Genomic DNA, 21,088 nt, shown 5'->3' on the forward strand with positions numbered 1-21,088 from the left:
CCTTGTCCTGTCTGGGACGCTGGGAATCCTGCTTGTGATGGCGGTACTAAGGGGTTTGAAGAGGTTTAGTAGTGTAGGCTCACTCTGCGGTCAGACCCATGTAGATATTCCCTGTAAATACCAAAGTATTTTATTATTTGCCGTTTTTCTATATGGTGGGAAGAGGAAAATACCCTGGGCTGTTTGTTGGGAGAGCGAGAATCAGAGCAAACCACTATTCCTGAGGTGGCCATACCATAACTTTGAAGGATGGGCTCTGCTAAAGCACTTTCTCTTTATTATAATACAATAAAAGCCCACATTGCTGCTTCCTGTGCATACCACCAATATTTCCTTTCCTGCCCCCTCAACCACCACCCATCTCTCCATCTCTTTCTTTCCCTCTTTCTCACTCTCTCTCACGCCCCCCCTTTCACTATTTCGCAATCTTTCCCTCCTTGCTCTCTCTCTTCCCCTCTCCCTCCCCCCATAGGACTTAATGTAGAAAACATCCAAGGCTAGTGCTCCAGCTGCTACCGCTGCTAGCTGCCAGCGCTTCGGCGGAACACGGGAGCCGTTGCTATGGTTACGAATCCCAAAGGAGGCCCCTGGACTCGGTGAGACCTCAGGTTGAGGCCCTACTGAGTACTAAGAGGTCTGTCCTCACCCCTCCCGCCCCGTCCCCAATGCTAACCCAACAGTAGCGCTTCTGGAACACTGCGCTGTGGACGATAGCCCTGCTATTATAGACAGAGAGAGCTCATCCCCGATGCTAACCCAACAGCATCAATGCTGGAACACTGCAGGGCTATCGCTAACCCTGCTAATATAGACAGAGCTCATCCCTGATGCTAACCCAAAAGTAGCGCTGCTGGAACCCTGCTATAACCCTGCTATTGGAGGGAGAGAGAGAGAGAGAGAGAGAGAGAGAGAGAGAGAGAGAGAGAGAGAGAGAGAGAGAGAGAGAGAGAGAGAGAGAGAGAGAGAGTTGCTACTATGTCTTATGGTAACTTTGATGTCTTTCAATCGTCACAGTGTCGTTAGGTAATTTAAATCTCCAAGACGAATCTAACGTGGTTAAATAATGGAACTTTTTTTGAACTCCCACAGTAGAACCAGGATAAGTAACAAGCATAAGCAACAAGTCTGAGGTCCAAAAGGAGGTTTAAAACCATTTAATGTGTCTGCTCTTCTGTGAAGTTAGAAGCTGTATAATCAAATATTGTATATTATTATTATAATAATATACAATTATTGTAATTTGGTTACTGTGTTTCAACAAGAAAAATAAGACTCAGTCAGACAAACCATTAGTTGAGATTGACCAAGTTAGACATAAATAAAGACATGAGTTAACCTGAAGTTGTTGAACCTGGAGCACACGTATCTACATTGGCTGAACCTTTGTGCAGTTAATCATCTAAATATAGTCCAAAGACTGAGCAAGAGGGTTCAAGGCTAAGGCAAATGCATTGAGGGCCGTAAATAAGACTTAACTTGACTTAACAGCCTGTGTAAGTCTGATGGGAGGGAAGGCCGTTATTTTATTTAGACAGGCCAAACCAAATCAGGTCAATGATCGTTAAGAAAAATAAATTATCCACTCTTTTTGAATTTGAATTTTTAAAAAGATAGTAAAAAAATATATTTCACAAAAGGCACTAAGTCTCTTTGCGAAAAAAGCACTCTCAGCGAGAAGGTCAGTCCAACTTCAGGTCATTCCCCAGGCAGCCATGAGTGGATTAGGGGCTACATTCCCTCCGGCCGGGGCCATCCATCCTGCGACCATGCATGTCATCGCCTCGAGACTCCCCCCACACCACCCCACCCCCAGCCCGGGATGCCACACGCAACGCCAGCCTCTCCAAATACCTGCTCTCCCTTCCCTCCAGGGATACCCTTTTCTCCCGCTCGTCCCTATAGAACAAAAACGGACGGAGACGTCGTTGGAGATAACACACACACACACACAACACACTGTGATGTGAAGAGCAGTCGACATGTCCCAGGGCTGCGGGGGGGGGGGGGGAGTACTTGCTCTCGCCGTGCACCTGCCGAAAAGCTACATCAATAATTCCCCTCGGTTTTCCTTTTGGTTGGTCTAAAAAACGACGAAAGCTTCCAGAACCATCCATCATGGGGGGCTCCCATCGTCGGGGTCGACGGGGACCCCATCCTGGCCGCTTTTCAAAACGACTATTCTGTTTAAAAGTCTGGACAGAGTGACGGACACGTGGTGGTGGTGGTGGGGGAGGAGGCTGAAGTGTCCGTAGTGCATGTTGTTTGAAGTAGTTTTTTGATGAAGCAACCAGACAGGGAAGAGCCCCCCCCCCCCCCAGCCCCCCTCCACCACCGCTTGTCTACTTCCCAAATACTTAAGCAGAGACCTCTACGTAATCCGCAACCTGTAGGCACAGGCTGCTGGTCGTAAATATGTGAAAACAGGCGTGTTTGATCTTTTGTCAGACAGTCAGCAAGTAGACTGCTGCACTGAGGATGACCACCCGTCCGGCTGGTGGATGCAAAACAAATCAACGCCACTATCACTGCACTGATGATATACAGTGTATCCATAAAGCATGCTGCAAAATGTTTTTACCTGGATGCCTTGATCTCCCTTTAATCCCTGTTAGAGTATAACATAAATAGAAAGAAAAAGAAAACGGTCAGTCCTGCATCACAAAAAGATGTATAAATAAAATAAACAAGGATTATTATTTTTTTTAACAATTTAGTTTGAATCAATATCGTTGTGTTCCACAAGATGGCGCCATAGCCCTCAAACCACCACCACAATAACGTTTTCGCTGCAAGGCTCCAAGTTTGGACTTTATACCGTAATCAAAGGAGCAGCTGACTTGCAAACTATATTTGTGCTTTCCAAGACAACTTGCCAGCGAATATTATTTATTTAAAATATGTAAGGAATATCTAACATCCCTTCTGAGTTATTATTTGCCCAGGGATATGTTCCGGAATAAAAGTCAAATCAATGATTATAAAAAGGAAAATGGTTTAGAATGAGGACATAACGTATCTGTGTATCTGTATTTTATTTGAGGCGTAGAAACAGGAATTTATTCCCTCATAAGAAGGGAGCAGTTAGCTCATGGAAAGAAAAAAACCCTGAGAGAGAGCGCGCGAGAGAGAGAGAGAGAGAGAGATAGGAAGATTGTGCTTTAACGTTTACGAGGCAATAATCCGAACGGAAGCTCAAAGCTGTGCAGTGAAGGAGGGGGCCATGATGTTTTTAATAGAAGAAGGAAAAGAAAAAAGAGATCCATGGTGGATCCAACCTTAAGTCTTAGCCCAATAAACGCTGTGAGGGAGTACGGTGTCATGGATAGGGAGGGTTGTGGTTTGGGTCACGACAGCGCGGGTAAACACAGTCTGACGATGGCCAGATGGCCAAACCCGGTGGTTTATATAGCGAGAGGAGAGCCGCAGCTGAGGCTGACCCTGAGAAAGATGGGATACTAGAGACAAGGAGGAGGTGGTGGAGGAGGCGGAGGTGATGGTCGGTGAGGGGGGTGGACTCAAACCACCCCCCTCTCCTCCTGTTTTCATCTTCATCCCCAATTACTCCATTGTCCATCTATATCATGTTGCATCCCTCCCCGCCTCTTTCCATCTCTCTCCTCCCATCCCTCCCTCTTTGATAACTCATTGTATAACTTTCTCTGCGCTTCTCCCTCTTCCTTGCATCAATGCACTTTATTTTTTTACCTCCCACACACAATCTCCCTCTCCCTCTCTCTCTCTCTCTCTCTCTCTCTCTCTCTCTCTCTCTCTCTCTCTCTCTCTCCCTCTCCCTCTCTCTCCCTCTCTCTCTCTCTCTCTCTCTCTCTCTCTCTCTCTCTCTCTCTCTCTCTCTCTCTCCCCCTCTTTCGTCATGCGCTGTGGTGGTAAGATAGGAAGGGAACAGTTGCTGTGCCGGTCCGCATGAGCAACCATGTGTTTGCATGCCTGTGTGTGTGTGTGTGTGTGTGTGTGTGTTTGTGCGTGCGTGCCCTCCAGAGGAGGCCAGGCAGCCCAGGCCTGGTGGGGTGCGCACGTCTCCCTCCGCACCCCCGAGGTGAAATCCATTAAGCCGGCACTGCTGGCGTGTGGCCCTCTGTGTGATGTGTGTGTGTGTGTGTGTGTGTGTGTGTGTGTGTGTGTGTGTGTGTGTGTGTGTGTGTGTGTGTGTGTGTGTGTGTGTGTGTGTGTGTGTGTGTGTGTGTGTGTGTGTGCATTTCAATGTGTGTGTTTGGCTGTGTGTTTGTCAGTGTAGTCCACAGCCAGAACTAAGCCACAGCAGCGACAACAACCTCTGACTTCTCAGAGGGTGGTCTTGTGATCAGCACTTTACCCCACAGAATGCACAGCACTGAAGGACCAGTATTTGTGAATGCTCAAGAATATCTGGTGTATATTTGTTTTCTAATATAAGTATCTGCGGGGGAAGGATAGTAAATTTGATAGGATGTTAGACTGCTGGCCGAAAGGTTCTGGTTTCAACCCCATAATGTCCACACTGGCAGGACTATTAGAGCAAGCTTACCTGCTCTTAACAACATTTATCATACATCGATCTAACAAGCACACAGAACAGGTGTAGCCTACCTGTAGGCCTTGAGGACCGGCCGGGCCAACGACTCCTTGGTCACCCTGGGGAGAGATGGAAGGACGATCAGTTTGAGAAGAAAGAGAGATAAGGATGTTCCATCATTCTTGCCAATGGGTAATTGTATGTGTAATTGTATGGAAGACTTGGATCTTACCTTTTGCCCTGGTACTCCTGCTTCACCCTATAATGAGAACATCCATTAATAGTTGACTCTCCATTAGGAACACTTGGATAAACATCTACTGCAGACTTTAGAAGGACTTCAAAGTACTTTACTTTGAAAAGGCTGCAGTCATTTAAACAAAGATTTTTTTATAAACCACTAAATAAAGTCTTAATTTCAGAACATTATACTTTGAAACATTTACACAACTGCCATTATTTCAGTGTAAGGGAATTATATTCATCCAGCCATTGTCTTGAAAGTTTAATAGCTTGAGAATTACACTTCCTGAATAATCCCACATAATATATCCCAGTTGGTTCAATAGTGGGAAATATAGTCTGATTCAGTCCAAAGTCAACCAGGCCGATTCTAGTAATTCGGTGGTGTCTGTTCAGAGTCGGACACATTCTGAACCCTTTCTGATTCATCTTTGCTGTGGTTACCCCGTTGGAACTCAGTGTGTGTTTACCTTCATTCCTGGTATTAACTGTGGGGGAGGAAAAACAAACCAAGAGAGAACTGTTAAATGTCAGTGTATTTTACACAATGGGAACATGGAGAGAAAAAAATTGATAAAGGAAGGATTTGGCTGAGGCCGAAAGCTCTACTCACCCTTGGATCTTTCCCTGGCTTCCCGGCTTCGCCAGGTTTTCCCTAATAAAACAGACACCACGACTTTATAGAGGAGCGTTAAGCAGAGGTAAACCCACGTGTGATAACTGGCAAAATAAACCTGCTATGTATGTGAGACCATAGTGGTATTCTACATATGTTTATTTAAGGTTCTGCAGATGTTTTTTTTCTGTGTTAAACCATTAACAGCTCAAATTAATTAGGATTAGACATTGAGTAATGGTCTACGAGCAGTAATCATGGCATTGAGAAATGGCTCAAAGAGTTGGAGAGCTTTTAACCTTGCTTAGAATAGGACTTTGTAAGACATAATATTCAGCTTGCTCAAAGTTCTGGGTTTGGACCCCAGTGTCTACAGTTAGACTGCACACACTGGGGTTTGAACCCAGAACCTTACTGGGTAAGGTTGTTCCCCCAACGAAACCAGTGCAGATCGACCATCCAGTTGTTAGTTTGTACAAGCTTTTACAAGGTCCACCTGGGACCAGAGTCCAAGTGATCCTAAGTCGCTGCCCGGGTACTTACCGGTGGGCCGCTGACTCCGCTCAGGCCGGGGTTCCCGGGAGGCCCGGGAGGTCCCGGGGGGCCCTGGGCTCCGGTCTCGCCCTGCTGAGAGACCTACAGTTACAATCTGCCGCGCGGGGCCCGCTGATGGACCATGCCACGCAACACAGCACCACCACGCCGATCCACTGCACTCCATGCCAGCACATGAACGCCACAGGTCACACGGCCACACACATACACACACTGCATGTGGAGCGTGTAGGAAGTTATGCTTTGCAGAGCAACGTTAGCCAGGGAAGCGAGACAAGCAGGTGAACAAGGCACGTCATTGTTTTTTCACTGAGCAACCTTGTTTGGAGAGACTGGCACTGGGGATAGCATTGAAAGTTTATTGATGGAGGCTTATCTTAGTGAAGGGACATTCACCGCTACATGTACCTTTATCTTAGTGAGGGGATCATCACCGCTACACGTCCGTTATCTAAGTGAGGAGACCATCACCGCTACATGTCCCTTATCTTAGTGAGGGGATCATCACTGCTACATGTCCCTTATCTTAGTGAGGGGACCATCACTGCTACATGTCTATCTACCTAGTGGATTTCTAGCCATGACTTGGGGAAAGAATCTTCTATTCATGTCTATGTGGCTGAAAGCTGTCCATGGAGATCAGCACATTTCCGACTGAAGAGCTTAATTCACGTCGACAACAGGATCTAAAAAGACCAGAATGGGCTACCAGAGAAATAAGTCCACCAATAGAAAAGCCGACCATTCTACATCTCTTTCTCCCATTCCTTTGTTTGGGTTCTAGAGAGCTATCGCTAACACGAGGGCCTTTATCATGTGTAGTCTGACTACTGGTAATAAAAACCCAAACAGTACGTCTGGAAAGATTCAACGTCTGCTCGGTTTGAAGGCTGGAGCGTTTTCTCACATGGCTAGAACCCTAGTCCTCACAAGCATAGTATTCATTTACACACACAAACACACACACCGTACACAAACACACACACGCACGCATGTGTTCTGACTTATGAGGACTTTCAAGTGGAGGACTGGCTGGCCGTGATCCAGGCGCAGTGTAATCACGGCGTACAGTAGCCCTGGATCAGCAAGTGTTGCCAACTCCGGCACCATGTCTTTTCCTTGAGATAATCCGGAACATATCCGTCCACGTTAGATTTATATTCCATCATTTCCCTCCCCTACCTAGTGGTCTATGGCTATGATTTATGCCTCTGTGTCTGTTCAATGAGCACATTCCATTCAGGGTACAGAAGATTGCTTCCACACAGCGGGCCTTTTTAGAAAACAGTCAAGGGGTGGTATTTCCTTTTCCTCTACGGTTTCTCCCTGTACCACAGTGCAATGCTTTGTCTCCAAACAAGGTATTCTGTCCTGGCACAGAGAAGACAGCACACCTGGGGGGGTGGGGGGTGGAAAACAAGATGGAGGGCGGATGCCAACAGGGGTCCACCTGTGCTAGGGGCCCTCCTTGGTCAGGGGCCAGCATGGCCACCTTTCCAGCTCTTTCATAGGGACGGACATGAGTGTTTGATGGCCGGATCCGGTAAGAACCGGATGCTAGATTGTGTGTGGTCCAAACTTTGTTTTTCTTCTGTTTGATCTACTATGCAGATTTTTATCAAATAGTAAAAAAGCTTTCCAGCTTTTCTCAGGGGGATTTCAGACTAAACTAAATGGGCCATGAAGCATTCTAATGAGTATATTACCCTGAGCATATGAAATGGTCTCCTTTGAGTCAAGTATTTATGATTAATGTAATCATAATTGATTCATCTTGAGATCAAAGGAAGATTAATGTGCTTAAGATGTGTTGGTCTTAGGGTTAGCTAACCCAAAATGAACCCCCAATATCATAAATTCTCCAGGGGTTCCACCGCAGTTTGACCATCACATCGACGGGGTCAGAGATCGGCGGCTGGCTGACGGCGGTTGGCATCCTCAGGTTGGTAGTGTTGGTGCAGGGGGTTAGGGTTGGGGTTAAGGGTAGTGGGGGTTTAGGGATGGGGGGGGGGGGGGGGGGAGTATGGGGAGCAGAGAGAGCTGTACCTTCAGACGCTTTAGGATTAGAGGGCTTATGGACGGCATGTTGCGCACAGTGATGGGCAACATCTGCCAGGGAGGGAGCAGGTTGGATGGGAGGCGGGGGAGGCGAGGAGGGTGGGAGGAGAGGAAGAGGGGTCACAAAGCACAGGTGGCCAGCGGGGGCCAAAACGTTCACGGGTCAAAGGTCACCGGGAGGTCATGGAAAGGAAACGGGTGGCGAGGAGGAAGAGAAGAGGAGGGAAGAGAAGAGGGAGGGGGAGGGGGGAAGAGAGGAGAAGAAACAACAGAAATCAACATGAGAGTGAAAAATAAAGAAATTGCCGAAGTACAGAGGAACGAATGCTCGGACAGAAAGAAAGCGAGAGATAAAAAAAAGAAAGACAACGCGAGGTATTGCCGATGCAATCTAGAGGCCGGATAAGGCTTGAGATAAGAAGGGTTGATTTGTGACTGGGCAAGAAATTAGATTTCTTCGAGAAATGATGTGATCTGTGCTTTACGAAGCCACAGTCCGACATCAACCCCTCATCTCTCAGGTTGCCACCCTAACCGGCCTTTAGGTTGAAACACAGTGGAGATCAAGTGGAAGACAGCCTTGCCACAAAGAGAGCTGTGCAGCACAGCGCAGAACACGACCAGACTTACTGTGGCTAACTGTCCAGCACACGGCTGTACAATACGTCGCTTCTGTTGAGACCACCAGCATCATCAGTTTACAGTTTAGAGAGAAGTGGGGGGGAAGGTACTTCCCCACTGTTAACCACTGGAGTCATTTTGTTCCACCGCCACTGGGCTGAGTGAGCTGCATGCTTCTTGCCTACTTTTTACATACAGTACATATTTCCAGCATTGTTCTTTCTAAGACACAGGAATAGCGCAGCCTTCAATGATAAATAGTTTTAAGCATCTTGACTAAATTGTACATTTAATCAAACAATTCAACGTTCAATAGCCTCCACATTGAAGGTGCATTCATAAGGAAATATATAAAGTATGTTCAGAAGATTATACAGGGAAGAACATATATAAGTAATGGGGGGTAAAACATACAAAAAGTAGGCAAAACTGCCGCTGTATCCTTCACCGTTTCCCACTGTCCACCAAATTCACAAACATGAACATGGTTTACAAAGTTACACAAGAAAGTGCTACAATTCAGGAAGTGATGGTATTGCAAGTTGCATTAAAAAGAGCAGCATTTTGCTCAATTGAAACTGAAAAAGGAGCAATTGTTATTCTCCAATTCAGTTAGGCTTGGTCACTTTTTAGCAGTGGAGAGCAGAGGGTACAGGAGCATGGGCTCTCTTTGCGGCAGGACTGGGTTAATCCACCTGGAGGATGTGGGGGTGTTTTCAGGCTCCCACAAACCTTGAACACCAAAGGCTGGCTGGAGCGCATGGCAGCCATGGTTTTCAGGGGAAGGTCCTGGACAAAGAGCTCCTACATAATCAGGCAGGTGGTAATTTCCAACGCAACCAAAGGAGTCCCAATCGTTTTTTTTTCTACCATGTGTTTATACTAAGGGTGAGGAGTGATTGGTTCTATGGTTGGAAATGGAGGTTCTTTGACAGAAGGATCAATATATAATGTTATGAAGGACCAAAAGGGTCATGTCAAAGAACTGACCCTACCCTACGCCTAACCACTCACTTCGTACTACCGACCCTACCTTTACCAACGACTCGTCACAACTAACCCTACCTTACCGACCCACTCACCCCAAATGAACAGCATTAAATCACTATAAATAGTGGCTCAAATCACTATGAGTCACTATAAATAAATGACTTTCTACACTGTTTACTTCCTCATCCCAAACCACCTACACCTCCTCCCCTGGGTCAAGCAGTCTGAGATGCATACGACAACATAATGCTCACAATAACAACCTCTGAAAAGGAAAGCTTTCCATGTGCTCTTGGATGTTATTTTGGGAGTTCACTTAACTGGTAGCAAAATAAAAAAAAAGAATGCCTCCACAGCAAGGTTGCTTAATAGCTTGAAGGTGAAATTATGCCCCAAATCGACCTAGCTATCAGAGTTGGGTCGGGTGAAAGAAAATTAAAAAAAACTCAACACACTTGAAACTCCTATTCCTGGCACCCGCCTCACACAGGGCCCTTATCTGACTTGCTGCTCCGTGAGCCTGCCAGTAATTGCCTTGTTTTCCCTGAAACAGCAGAGTGCCGGAGACGCTGGGGCCAAACTGGATTGCCCCTCACTGCCTCAAACTCACTCTCTCTTCTCTCTCATGTGCTACTGATCACAAACTAATTCGTCCATCTAGACCGTGCTTCTGGTTGTTTTATTCTTCTTGTTCCTCTTGTCTTCCAAAGTTCCCTGCGTTCTGCACCATGAGTGCAGACTCCCCTTCCATGATGGAAGCCAAAGAATGGAAGAGGTGAACAGGAGATGCATATGGGAGATTGGGGGAATATTTTGGTTTGGAACTGAATACCAAACATGGAGATCAGAAGAACGATGTCTTACCCTGTGTGAGTAGTCTCCGCAGACACCCTGGAGAGAGAAGATAAACAGAAGATTAGTATTTTGTTATTGTATGTCTGCTATAGAGTTCAGGTCCTTCTCCATAGACTGTGATCACCTAGAGGCCATATTGGTTAGTCGGTTGGGCTAGCCTGATAGGATCTTTGGGGAAACCGTGACAACTCAATGGAAATGCATTCTAATGGCTACCTGGGCGAGGAAATGGAATGCAGAACTAAAAATAACGCATTGAGTTGTCATGGTATCCAAATATTTGTTGGGTTCCACACTCAACTAACCAATAGGGCCATTAATAGAATAAGTTATATTCTCATGTGCAACAGATCACTGACCTTCTCTCCTTTAGGTCCATGGTCACCCTAGTAGAAGAAACATACGTTTGAATTAATATCTAACAAACAAACGGCAAAGTACTGATAATAGGGTGAAAAGTCAAAGACGATGCTATTAAACGTTTTAAAACTTACTGGGAGCCCCGTCAGTCCTTTCTGACCCTGAAAGAGGATGCAAGAGTCAAGCAAAGCGATCAGTGAACTGGGAAACAATAAAGAGCCATCCCCAAGCGGCAGGTCGCCTGGAACAAGTCCATTCTAATCACTGGTCCTGAACTGAGCGATTCAGTAGGACTTCCCAGCGGCTCCTGGGGTGTGCTGCTCTCCTCATCTGTCAGAGCCTTGCCACAGCCTTGATTAATGGACCCGAGGAAGCCAGGGCCCAGTTGGATACATCCAGCCCACAGCGGCACTCAGGTGACCCTCCACCTAAGAACCCACCCCACAGCTCTGAACCGACCCCACCAACCCCACGTCTGGGAACATTCCCCAAGGCTACCTGCCTTGAATGCTCCGTGCATACTGCTTGACGTCCCCTCAGGCGGGGGCAGGGAGCGGGTTAGGAAAATCAGCTCATTATAGTGTCGTTAACCATCCCTCCGGCGTTATTTTAGCCAGACGCAGATGTACACCTACTGGAAGACTGTGGTGTTTTCACTGGAGGTCAACAGTTTCTCCGGATTCTCTCCAAATGGGAGCCCACCGGTGATGTGGGTCAGAATAGGCAAGAAAGAACCCCCCCCCCCCCCCCTTCTCAAAACATACCTCATTTCCCCCCCACACACAGAATAACTTCCCACTGTCTCACCAAGACTAATGCTCTTTAAACAGCCATCCCGGGGAAAAAAGGTTGAACTACCCGAAGGAGTGACAGAAAACAGTTTCTGTCAATGTCTGAAAAAAGCTCACACCACAGAGCATTCAGGGCATTTTCCCCTTCTTCTATAAATATATCTTTATTGAGGTTGGCAAGAGGACCGACTTCCACGATCCAAGTCTGCTAAAGAAGTGCTATTTCTCCGGTGGCCAGCAAGGCATAAGTGGGTGTTTGTGACAAAATAAGTCAACGCAAAACCACATCGGCAACTCTAATAGGGTGATGATGATATTCTTCAGAACTTAATACCGTCTTAAACTGTTTATTCAATACAGAGGTGCTCAGGGGAGTTTTTCAATGGTAATGCAGCACATCATTTGAGTGGGTTGCTTTAGAATTCATAGAAATTCAAATAGTAAAAATACACAACATGAATTAGATCAAGAAAAGTAATACATGACCGGTTTTTCAAAAGCCTATGTTAGAAAAATAACAAAGAGTTGCACAAACCTGAAAATATAGGATCAGGTCTATTCTGAAGTGTGTCTGGTCATTTCCTTATTTTACTAAAACAGCCCTGCTATCCTATTACCCTGTCCACAAATGAGGCCGCTACTTTTGTTTTCCAATGATTATGTGTGGTCAAACACTGTTTTTTTTATAATATGATACCTTAATAGAACATTAAAAAAGAATTTAACTTGTCAATGCTCGTAATAGGCCTTATATATATTTTAGTTTTTTGGAGGTTTTGGTCTTGAGAAAAGCTTACCATGTCACCCTTCTGTCCATTCTGTCCCTGTGATAGAAAACAGTGATCAACGGTGAAGAGTTAAAGTGATTCAAACACAGATACCTGACCTTGATTTTCCATAGGAATAACTTCCTAGAAACATAAATGACATCTTAAACAGTGCCCTGTAATGGCGGTAATGATACTAATAGAGATTTTATGACTGAAATGACCACAATCATTCTTAGCCTAATTATGATCATTACGGCCGTAGGTTGATGAAACCGGGAACTAATGTAGCAAAGTCATTGACTCAATTATATCATTATTATCATTATAAAATATCTGAGAAAAAGAGAAAAAACTCACAGTCTTGCCATCCAACCCGATTGGACCCTAGCATGAAAGAAGACAGAGTAAGAAGCAAAAAGAAGAAAAATCATAGCACAATCTGCTAGCATTTTTTATTGTAAAATCCATATTTTCTTTTGCATTTGAAGAGCTGGCATTTTGCACTTTTACTCTTTTGTCATTTAGCAGACGTTTTTATCCGCATAGACCTACAGTGATTAAAGCCCTTCCTTTTTAATAATAGAAAGGTGACGTGCTTAAAAATGTCACGGGTAAATAATTATTATTTTCTTTCAAAAAGTGGTTTGAATTAAAGACAAGACGTCACGAAGAGACCAACGCATTACCTTCAAGAAGGCAATACCAGGAACAAGAAATACTGTTGAGGGTTTTGAGCTGATCTCTAAAACAAACTTCCACTCTCAGTGTATTGTCACGGTGGCCCCTAACCCTAAACCTGCATCTTAAGTGTTGTGAGGCAGATGAATGACACAAGTGTTCACTTACTGGAAACCCTGGGAACCCGCGGGTGCCTGGCTGGCCCTAGGAAAACACAGAGCACAAACAGAGATGATGTGTTTTTGGAGGAGCACTTCTCTCGCAGATTGACGTGGAGATCTCCCCCTCAAAAAAACTCTGTATGAGGAGCTAGACCTCAGAACTCTTGGTGCCCCCCCCCCCCCCCCCCCCCCCAACCCAATACCCACCACCACTCCCCATTGCCCCCCCCTCCAAGGCAAAAACCCCGGGCAGGCCAGTAATTGACTTGGACAGCGGGAGTGATACTGCAGCCCATAGGGGGAACAGTCAGTTTTCTTTTTAGGAAATCAGTTGAAACACAAAACCTGCAAAGAAATAGATGGGGGCAAGAAGCACAGATTTTCTTCTTCCTTTGCAGGCTTAATAAAGATGGACTGCTGCACGTTATGCCTGACGACAGGGAGGAATTATTCCACGTCAATAATGATTAGACAACAAGCTTGGAGTAGTCAGAGTGGATATTCAGGAGGCTACGACTCGGTCTGGTACAAGACTTTTAATATCCTAGGGGACGAGAAAGAGACAGACAGAGAGAGAGAAAGAGAGAGAGACAGTGAGAGAGAGCAGAGAAAGGGAGGAGAGGGTTTCTACAGACAACAACATAAAGGTAAATTACAGGGACGGAGAAGGGGTTCATTTAGTGAAACAGATTGTATTTCTTTGACCAAAGGGAAACTTATTAGGATCGTTGTCTGGGTCTACCAAGGCAGGTTCAGTCTGCTGTCCAAGTATCGAAATAGCACAACTTTATTGCTACCATCTTTCACAGAAAGCTTGCATATTGTTTGTTTTTTGAGACAGAGAGCAAGGAGGATTTGGATGATGTAAGGCATTTGATTACGATTATTGGTACTATTTTACTTTTTTGACACTGAAAATGACAACTTGGCAGAGATGCTGTGGCCCGTTGCCAAAAAGAGAAATATTAATAATCTCACTTAAAACAATAAACTATGCTTTGACAGCTTCTGTCTGGCTGTGCTTTTATTTTGAGGCTCCTCCTCTGTCTCACTTCCTGCCCGGTCTGCTATGCATTAGAAATGCCAATTACCATTCTGGAAGGGCTGGCACAAACGGCCATGCACTGCTATAACCACTGATTTAAAAAACACATGTTTGCCTCACTTAAGTGGCCAGAGGATTGGCTGTGCTAGTTCAAAAAAAAAAGAAGATAAAAAACTGAACATTATGAAGAAAACTACTTCAAAGTTAAAGCCAGTCTAAGGATATTAAATGTGTCATTATAGTGTTCATATCATTACTCCATTATTGATCCATTGTACATTTCTTCTATGTCCGAAAGAAAAAGCAGAGATGCTAAATCATCCAAAATTTAAATCAAAAGCTTAATGTCATGTACAAACACAGAGGTTTCTAGTCTTGCTATGCCTGGATAGCTTTACATTTCCTTAGGTTGGTCCTGGAGAAACTTCCTGATTACTTCCTGATTCAACAGGCATGAGTGATTGCCATAATCACAGGCAGGGCAAGGCACACGACATTGGCAATCATCTTTACATCTCATAATTTGATTTAGGATGTTGTTGAGTGAGAGGAGGAGAGGGAGATAAAGAGATAAAGAGAGAGCGAGAAAGAGAGGTTAAAAGGGAAAGAGCGGAAGAGAGACAAAAAAATTGAGAGAGGGAGTGTAGGAGAAAGATATAGATCAGGAGTATGCGAGACAGAGAGACAAAGAGTGTGTAAGAGCAGGAGAAAGGAAAAAAAGGAGACACTGATTGAGAGACATAGGAGTAGGGGATTAAAGGTAGTTGTGATTACAGTAGAGGGGAATACACTTACAGGAGGTCCCCTCGGCCCGATGATGGACAGCCCAGGCTCGCCCGGTGCACCCTGAGAAGAGAGGGAGTCACGGTGAGGAGGCCGGACAAGGATTCAGGGACACAAAGGAAACAAACTCCTCCATTCTGCCCTCTTGCCGATCTCCGCAGACTCCCATTAGGGCATATTTGCGTAGTGATAGAGGGAGAGCGTTGTTTCTTATACGGTGATATATGTTGACAAGACCTCAAGGAAGAATCCATCTACCACCGTAGATTAGAGTTATGGTGCTTCCAGCTCCTAAAGACATAAACACTTCTCCTCATCCTATTACCGAGTTGAGGGACATGCCGGCGTTAGTGGTCAAGTTTACTTTGACTTTCGGCCCAGAGCAGAAGGAGGTTATGATTTTAGGAGCCACACATTAAGACTCAGAAGGTTAGGCCCACTGCTGTGTTTACAGTGGGAGACTCACTGGGCCCTGGCCTCTGTCTCAGCCTCCTGCTACACGTCGAGGACCTCCCTCCGCCGCGCAATCACACAAACCACCGAGACAAGACCAGGTCCACCTCCGGTTACCAGCCACTTTATCTAATTAGCTTCTGTCCCTCCCGATGAAACTCTATCACAAGGACAGAGCCGATGGCAGCGGCCATCCATCACACAGGGAACTGGCTGATTCTTTAAGTTTCTGAACAAATATACCAACTATGGGAAGGGGAAATGCTTCCTTTTGCACTCTCGGTTTGATTAATCGGTTGGGAGCTCTGATGGGAAAGGTCGGAACCCTGCTTCAATGGAGTGGCGAGCAGGGGTCTGGGTAACCGTAAACCTGGTTGGTCATCTTACGGCACGGTGCGAGCAGACAAGGGAAGATGTGCAAATAACTTTGGACCTGGCTTGGATTACTGTGGCGGGGGCAGCGCGGTGAAACACGGCAGAAATAGATCAAAGACCAAAACCAGCAGCCAAAGCACAGAGATGCACACACTGGAACCAAGCGCTGTTATAAAGTGGGAAGCGAACAAAGAAATCACTGATTTTATTTAGCCTGAAAATGAAATCGTCTCCGGCCTGGGAAAACATAAAAGTCAGGCTGTGGGTTTCTGTCGCTCATAGCCTCAGTTTTCACTCTTACCCTGCTTGCGTTTACAAGTTGCTTGGCACACAATGCCGTGCTTTGAAACCCACAGAAGCAGTTTTATAAATATGACGTTTAAATGAAAATATGCCTTTTCTCTATGCATGTCTGGCAGAGTATTGCTAAATATATGTGCTGCTGTCAGATTTTCATTGATTCACTCTACGACTTCTCCAGCCTCTCGTTTGGCAGTTAATGAGCTAACCACACAATAGTAAAGGGGTCCCGTTATTAAAACTAGTGCCTAGGAATGGGATGCTTCTGGAAGTTAAGAGAATGTTATGAAAACAAAAAGAGTTTAGCCTCCCAATAAAAATCCTCTGTTATCACATGCCGTGGATGACTCACGCCCATCTCATTTTTCATATTATTTTGAATTATCTCACAAACCGTGGAAGTATATGAACATATGGCGACCCTGGCACAGCCGCGAGACATGAACATGCGCCCTCCCCTGGAGAGAGAGGATATGGCCGCATATTTGTTTTGAAAATGTTATTCTCATGGATTGTACGTTGAATAACTTTCCTCCCATGTCACAATGCTTTTTATACAGTGTCTGAAGTCTCCCTGTTAGGAAGGATACAGAACCTTTATCTGTATGCAGCGCATGGATCTACCAAAAACCCACCACCCATCGTTTCCCATCTCGCCATATTCTCAAGTGACTGGCTATTTAGGTGGCAGTGCACCCTGACCTTCTGAAGCTAATCCTACTGATGCAAAAATACCCTAAACAAAACAGGACACAGGGATCCTCACAGATCACGTTGGACTAGTCGCCCTGCAATTTCAGTGTAGACCAGGTATTCCTCAACTTTTCATCGCGGGACCCAAAATAATTTGAGTGTGTCAGTTGGAACCAACCGTTTGCTAGAGAGCTTGAGGTTGTGCGCTCTTGTGTTTTTCAGGCCAGGACCCTACTCTGGATCACAACTCATTTTGGGCCCCCGACCGTAGTTTCAGAGACCCTGGTGTAGACACTTGGCAGACATTGAGCAGACATTGAGCAGTAGTTGGGTGCTAATGCTAAAGCTAGGTGCTCCTACACTTACCTTCTCCCCTCCGTGTCCTTTTAAGCCCTGGGTTGAATCACAGCAGACAGTCGCATGCAAAGTTCAGGGAAAAAATAGGAAGAGGGAGGGAGGGGGGAAGAAGATAAAGATATGGAGAGGGAGATGTAGAGAGAGAAAGAGAGAGGGAGAGGGTCCAGTATTAGATACATTAAAAGGGGATCTATGAAACATGCAGAGATGATCAATGGTTGTGGAGGTGGTTTGAGTTTGAGGGGACTGTTGTGGTGGTGTAATGGGTGATGCTGGTGTTGGAGGTGTGGCATGTTAGAAGTGGAGAGTGTAGTCTCAGGACAGGCTATATTTCTGACAGATGCTAAGAAAAGAGAAGCAATATATCGACAACGAGCTTAGGCTCACAAAGCACCCGAACCAACCCTAGCAGGGATATGAGCTCTTACTTTGAAAGGCGCTCCGTTGAACACCAAGTTCAACGTTGTTTCTTTGCCCAAGAATTTCCAAAAGGTACTTAGTATTCTGCATATTCTCATAAAATAAACTCTGATCTTTTATTTTACATTTGGATTTTCTTTCCCGTCAATTTCTTCTAATTGTGACAAGTAGCACACAATTGGGTTCTATGGCTCAAAAGGGAACTCCAGTGTCTCTTCTAGCCCACCACAATGGACTTAGATAGCTTTTGTGTTGTGCAATGTAGCAAACCATCGGGTACGATGGTGTGGTATTATATGGTGTAATACTAAGGTAATATACATTTTGTAGGACTACATAATTAAGGTGCATATATGGTACTATGGTTGATACTATGGTACTACAGTGGCCGGAGACCACATAACTCACCATCCGTCCAGGTATTCCCAGACCTCCCTTGTCACCCTAGCAACCAATGCAGAGTCAGAAGAACAGCAGTCAGCGATACCATTAGCCTCGCAATGCTATACTCTTGAAATGGACACCATGACGTTTAAACTTTGTGCGTATCGTCCAAATACAATTCGTAAGCTCAGTTGTACTCAAGAAATAGTGAATGGTGTAGATAGAAAAATGTTTGGCAAAGGTGGCCATTGGGCAGTGCATTTCTACAAAATTGGATATCATGGGGCAAGCTGCCAATTAAAAAAATCTAAATAATTCGCAGCTCATTTCCAAATGAAAACATGCTATCATATCAGGGTATCCATTTCAAGACGATCTTTCAAACTGGAGTGATTGGCTCTGTAATGGGGCCTTAGACAGCTGGTTGTAATGCCATGCTAAATGCTAAATGCTTGCGTTGGCGTGTAACAGTCAAACATTCTTACTATGACAGCTCAAGCTTAAGAAATGCCTGTGTTTTTTAAATGTTCAAAATGAGAAGTCTGGGATGTTTAAAGAACTTAGTTTGTATATAAAACATCAGCCAGGACTTTGTGATGACTGGATGTCTATTAACCAGAACCAGGTTATCCGCATTGAAATGACTGATTATTATGAATGATTACAGGAACACGGTTCCTTTCACGGCCCCATTACACACTCATCCAACCCCCCACCCACCCCCCCCCTTACCCCCCCTCCCCCCCAGGCCTGGAAGGCAGACCCCGGGGGCACCCTGAAGACCCGGGGGTTAGGGCTGGTGATGACAGCTGCTTGACGACTTCATCTGGTGGGGTGGGGTTGGAAACAGGGTGGAGGTGAGCAGTGAAGGGGTTAGTGTGTTCAGAAGGAGGTTTGTGGGGTGGGGGAGGAGGTGTGGATTTGGGTCAGAAGGCTGTAAGAGGTCCTTTTGGGGAAAAGGTAATTTCACCAGGTTTTATTGCAGGTCATTTGGGTTTTTGTTAAAAGCTCCATGGAGATTCAAGCCGGTTAGAAAGGTGGTAGCTTGGAAATGATTTCCCCCAAAAGTGAAAGGTTAAGGATGCAAAAGACATGCTGCTTTCTACACTCAAAGATCAGTACAATTATAATTCATATATATCAAGTTTATTATTTTCCAATTCAAACGAGTAAGATTGTTGTAGGCGTACGTTTCTTGTATGAGATAAGGGAGAAAATTGTGCATCTGTGAATCAAAATCGGTTCAACAATTGTTGCCTTTTGTGAATAAAATAGTGTTTTCTGGCTAAAAGATTGGAAACCAATCCCACTCTGTAAATCCTATTTTTGAATTTGCACCACTCGTATAAGAGAACAGAATACAGAAGACTGATGTAATTAACAGAATAATAATGAACATGAACATGTCATACTTAATGATATAAAGACATAAATACTGTTGCTGGGGAACTGACGGATCTCCTCATATCTCTGTCCGAGGTGCTGAATGAACGCTTCACTGCATTCTCACAATCCGTAGATTAATCACTCTTTGGGGCTGTTGCTGCTGTTTGGTCAGATAGCTGAGTATACCCTTTGAGGGCCTATGGTCGACCTAAGAAAAGAGATGGATTTTCTGTCTACTTAAAACACATACAGCACTTGGTCAAGTCTACGCTATTGCACACACAAATCTCTCCCTCTGGGCCTTCTTATAGTCTCTCTTAAACACACACACACACACACACACACACACACACACACACACACACACACACACACACACACACACACACACACACACACACACACACACACACACACAGTAACCAGGATTCTGGCCGTCTCAAATTCACCGCTGTCTGACCACAGCTGACCGCCAACTGACACTCGTGCGCACACAAACACGCATACATACACACACACACACACACACACACACACACACACACACACACACACACACACACACACACACACACACACACACACACACACACCCTGGGCCTTTAGCTGACAACACACCCCACACACCTACGCTGGAGTCAGAAGGATTAATGCCTGCTAGGGCCTAACAAGTCTCAGCTGGAACAGAAAATCAATAAACACGCACACACACAGGCAGGCACGGACACACATGCAAGCACATTCACACCAAATAGCTGACCTTAGTCACACTTGGACGACTGAAACTATAACACACTCAAATGTACATTTAGTTGCAACACTGAGGCTATGTTTAGATGTCGACGAAATGTAACTCAATATTTTATGATACATGGTTGCAGAAATTCATGGTTTTAAGACGTTACCAACCCTTGAGGATAGGTTTGATGAGTGTAGGGGAGCAGCCAATGAATAAGGGTGGAATACAATAACTTGGGGAGCTTCATGGTCAAGGAAAGAATTCTATGGCAATATATGAGTTAATGTGTGTCTCTGTCCATCTGTCTGCCATTGTGCCTGTAGCTGCCATTCAGTCTGCATGCCAGTCTATCTGTCTGCCTGCCTGCTATTCTGCCTGTGTCGGCCAATCTGTCTGTATGTCTGCATGCCTGTCTGTCTGTCTCTCTGTCTGTCTGCATTGCAGTCTGTCTGGCTGCATGGCAGTCTTTCTGCCTGTTTGTTTGTCTGCATGCCAGTCGTTCGGTCTGATTGCATGTCTGTCTCTCTGTCTTTTTGTCTGTCTGTCTGCAAGCGTGTGATATAATAGAAAGAACAATGTGTTTATGAACCATCCATCATACAGAAAGACTTCCACATCCTTTGTTAAAAAATCTCCCATGGAAACCACATTGTGTGGAAATGCCGCAGACGGTTTTAAATTCAGAAAGGTTCCAAAAACCACATCCTTCTTCACCCTCATCGTACTCCAACACCACGTGTGAGTTCATTTCCAGTCAGTTGACAGGCATAATCAATCACAAAGTACTGGAACAGACGTCAGCCTTCCATTGACAAAGAGTGTCAGCTAATCTCAACCAACCGCCCAAAACACTTGGAGAGAAAAGGAAAAGGTCATCCCCTCTACACCTCAAGTGGTTTTATGGACCCGTTTCACAAGTGATCCTGTTGATGCTAAAATGGGGGG

At 45.2% G+C, this 21,088-nt stretch overlaps 1 protein-coding gene across 23 annotated transcripts in view; it reads right to left on the reverse strand.

Annotated features, from left to right (window-relative positions):
* Positions 1 to 21,088, reverse strand: part of col13a1 (collagen, type XIII, alpha 1) — an 88,049-nt gene that overhangs the window by 21,119 nt on the left and 45,842 nt on the right. For 10 of the 23 annotated variants that reach the window (XM_030379633.1, XM_030379620.1, XM_030379636.1 and 7 more), the window contains 17 exons: positions 18,043 to 18,078; positions 17,224 to 17,250; positions 15,049 to 15,099; positions 13,216 to 13,251; positions 12,727 to 12,753; positions 12,397 to 12,423; positions 10,943 to 10,969; positions 10,808 to 10,834; positions 10,458 to 10,484; positions 7,971 to 8,033; positions 5,913 to 5,996; positions 5,367 to 5,408; positions 5,224 to 5,241; positions 4,743 to 4,769; positions 4,585 to 4,629; positions 2,579 to 2,605; positions 1,852 to 1,896 (listed from right to left, as the gene is read on the reverse strand). In XM_030379633.1, the coding sequence (XP_030235493.1) occupies positions 1,852 to 1,896; positions 2,579 to 2,605; positions 4,585 to 4,629; positions 4,743 to 4,769; positions 5,224 to 5,241; positions 5,367 to 5,408; positions 5,913 to 5,996; positions 7,971 to 8,033; positions 10,458 to 10,484; positions 10,808 to 10,834; positions 10,943 to 10,969; positions 12,397 to 12,423; positions 12,727 to 12,753; positions 13,216 to 13,251; positions 15,049 to 15,099; positions 17,224 to 17,250; positions 18,043 to 18,078 (636 nt within the window). Of the gene's footprint in view, positions 1 to 1,851; positions 1,897 to 2,578; positions 2,606 to 4,584; positions 4,630 to 4,742; positions 4,770 to 5,223; positions 5,242 to 5,366; positions 5,409 to 5,912; positions 5,997 to 7,970; positions 8,034 to 8,612; positions 8,655 to 10,457; positions 10,485 to 10,807; positions 10,835 to 10,942; positions 10,970 to 12,396; positions 12,424 to 12,726; positions 12,754 to 13,215; positions 13,252 to 15,048; positions 15,100 to 17,223; positions 17,251 to 18,042; positions 18,079 to 21,088 lie in introns of all 23 variants that reach the window. The other 13 variants (XM_030379634.1, XM_030379632.1, XM_030379635.1 and 10 more) reach the window with 8 other exon arrangements.

The sequence above is a fragment of the Gadus morhua genome, chromosome 15 (assembly GCF_902167405.1).
Source record: "Gadus morhua chromosome 15, gadMor3.0, whole genome shotgun sequence".
Lineage (NCBI taxonomy): Eukaryota > Metazoa > Chordata > Actinopteri > Gadiformes > Gadidae > Gadus > Gadus morhua.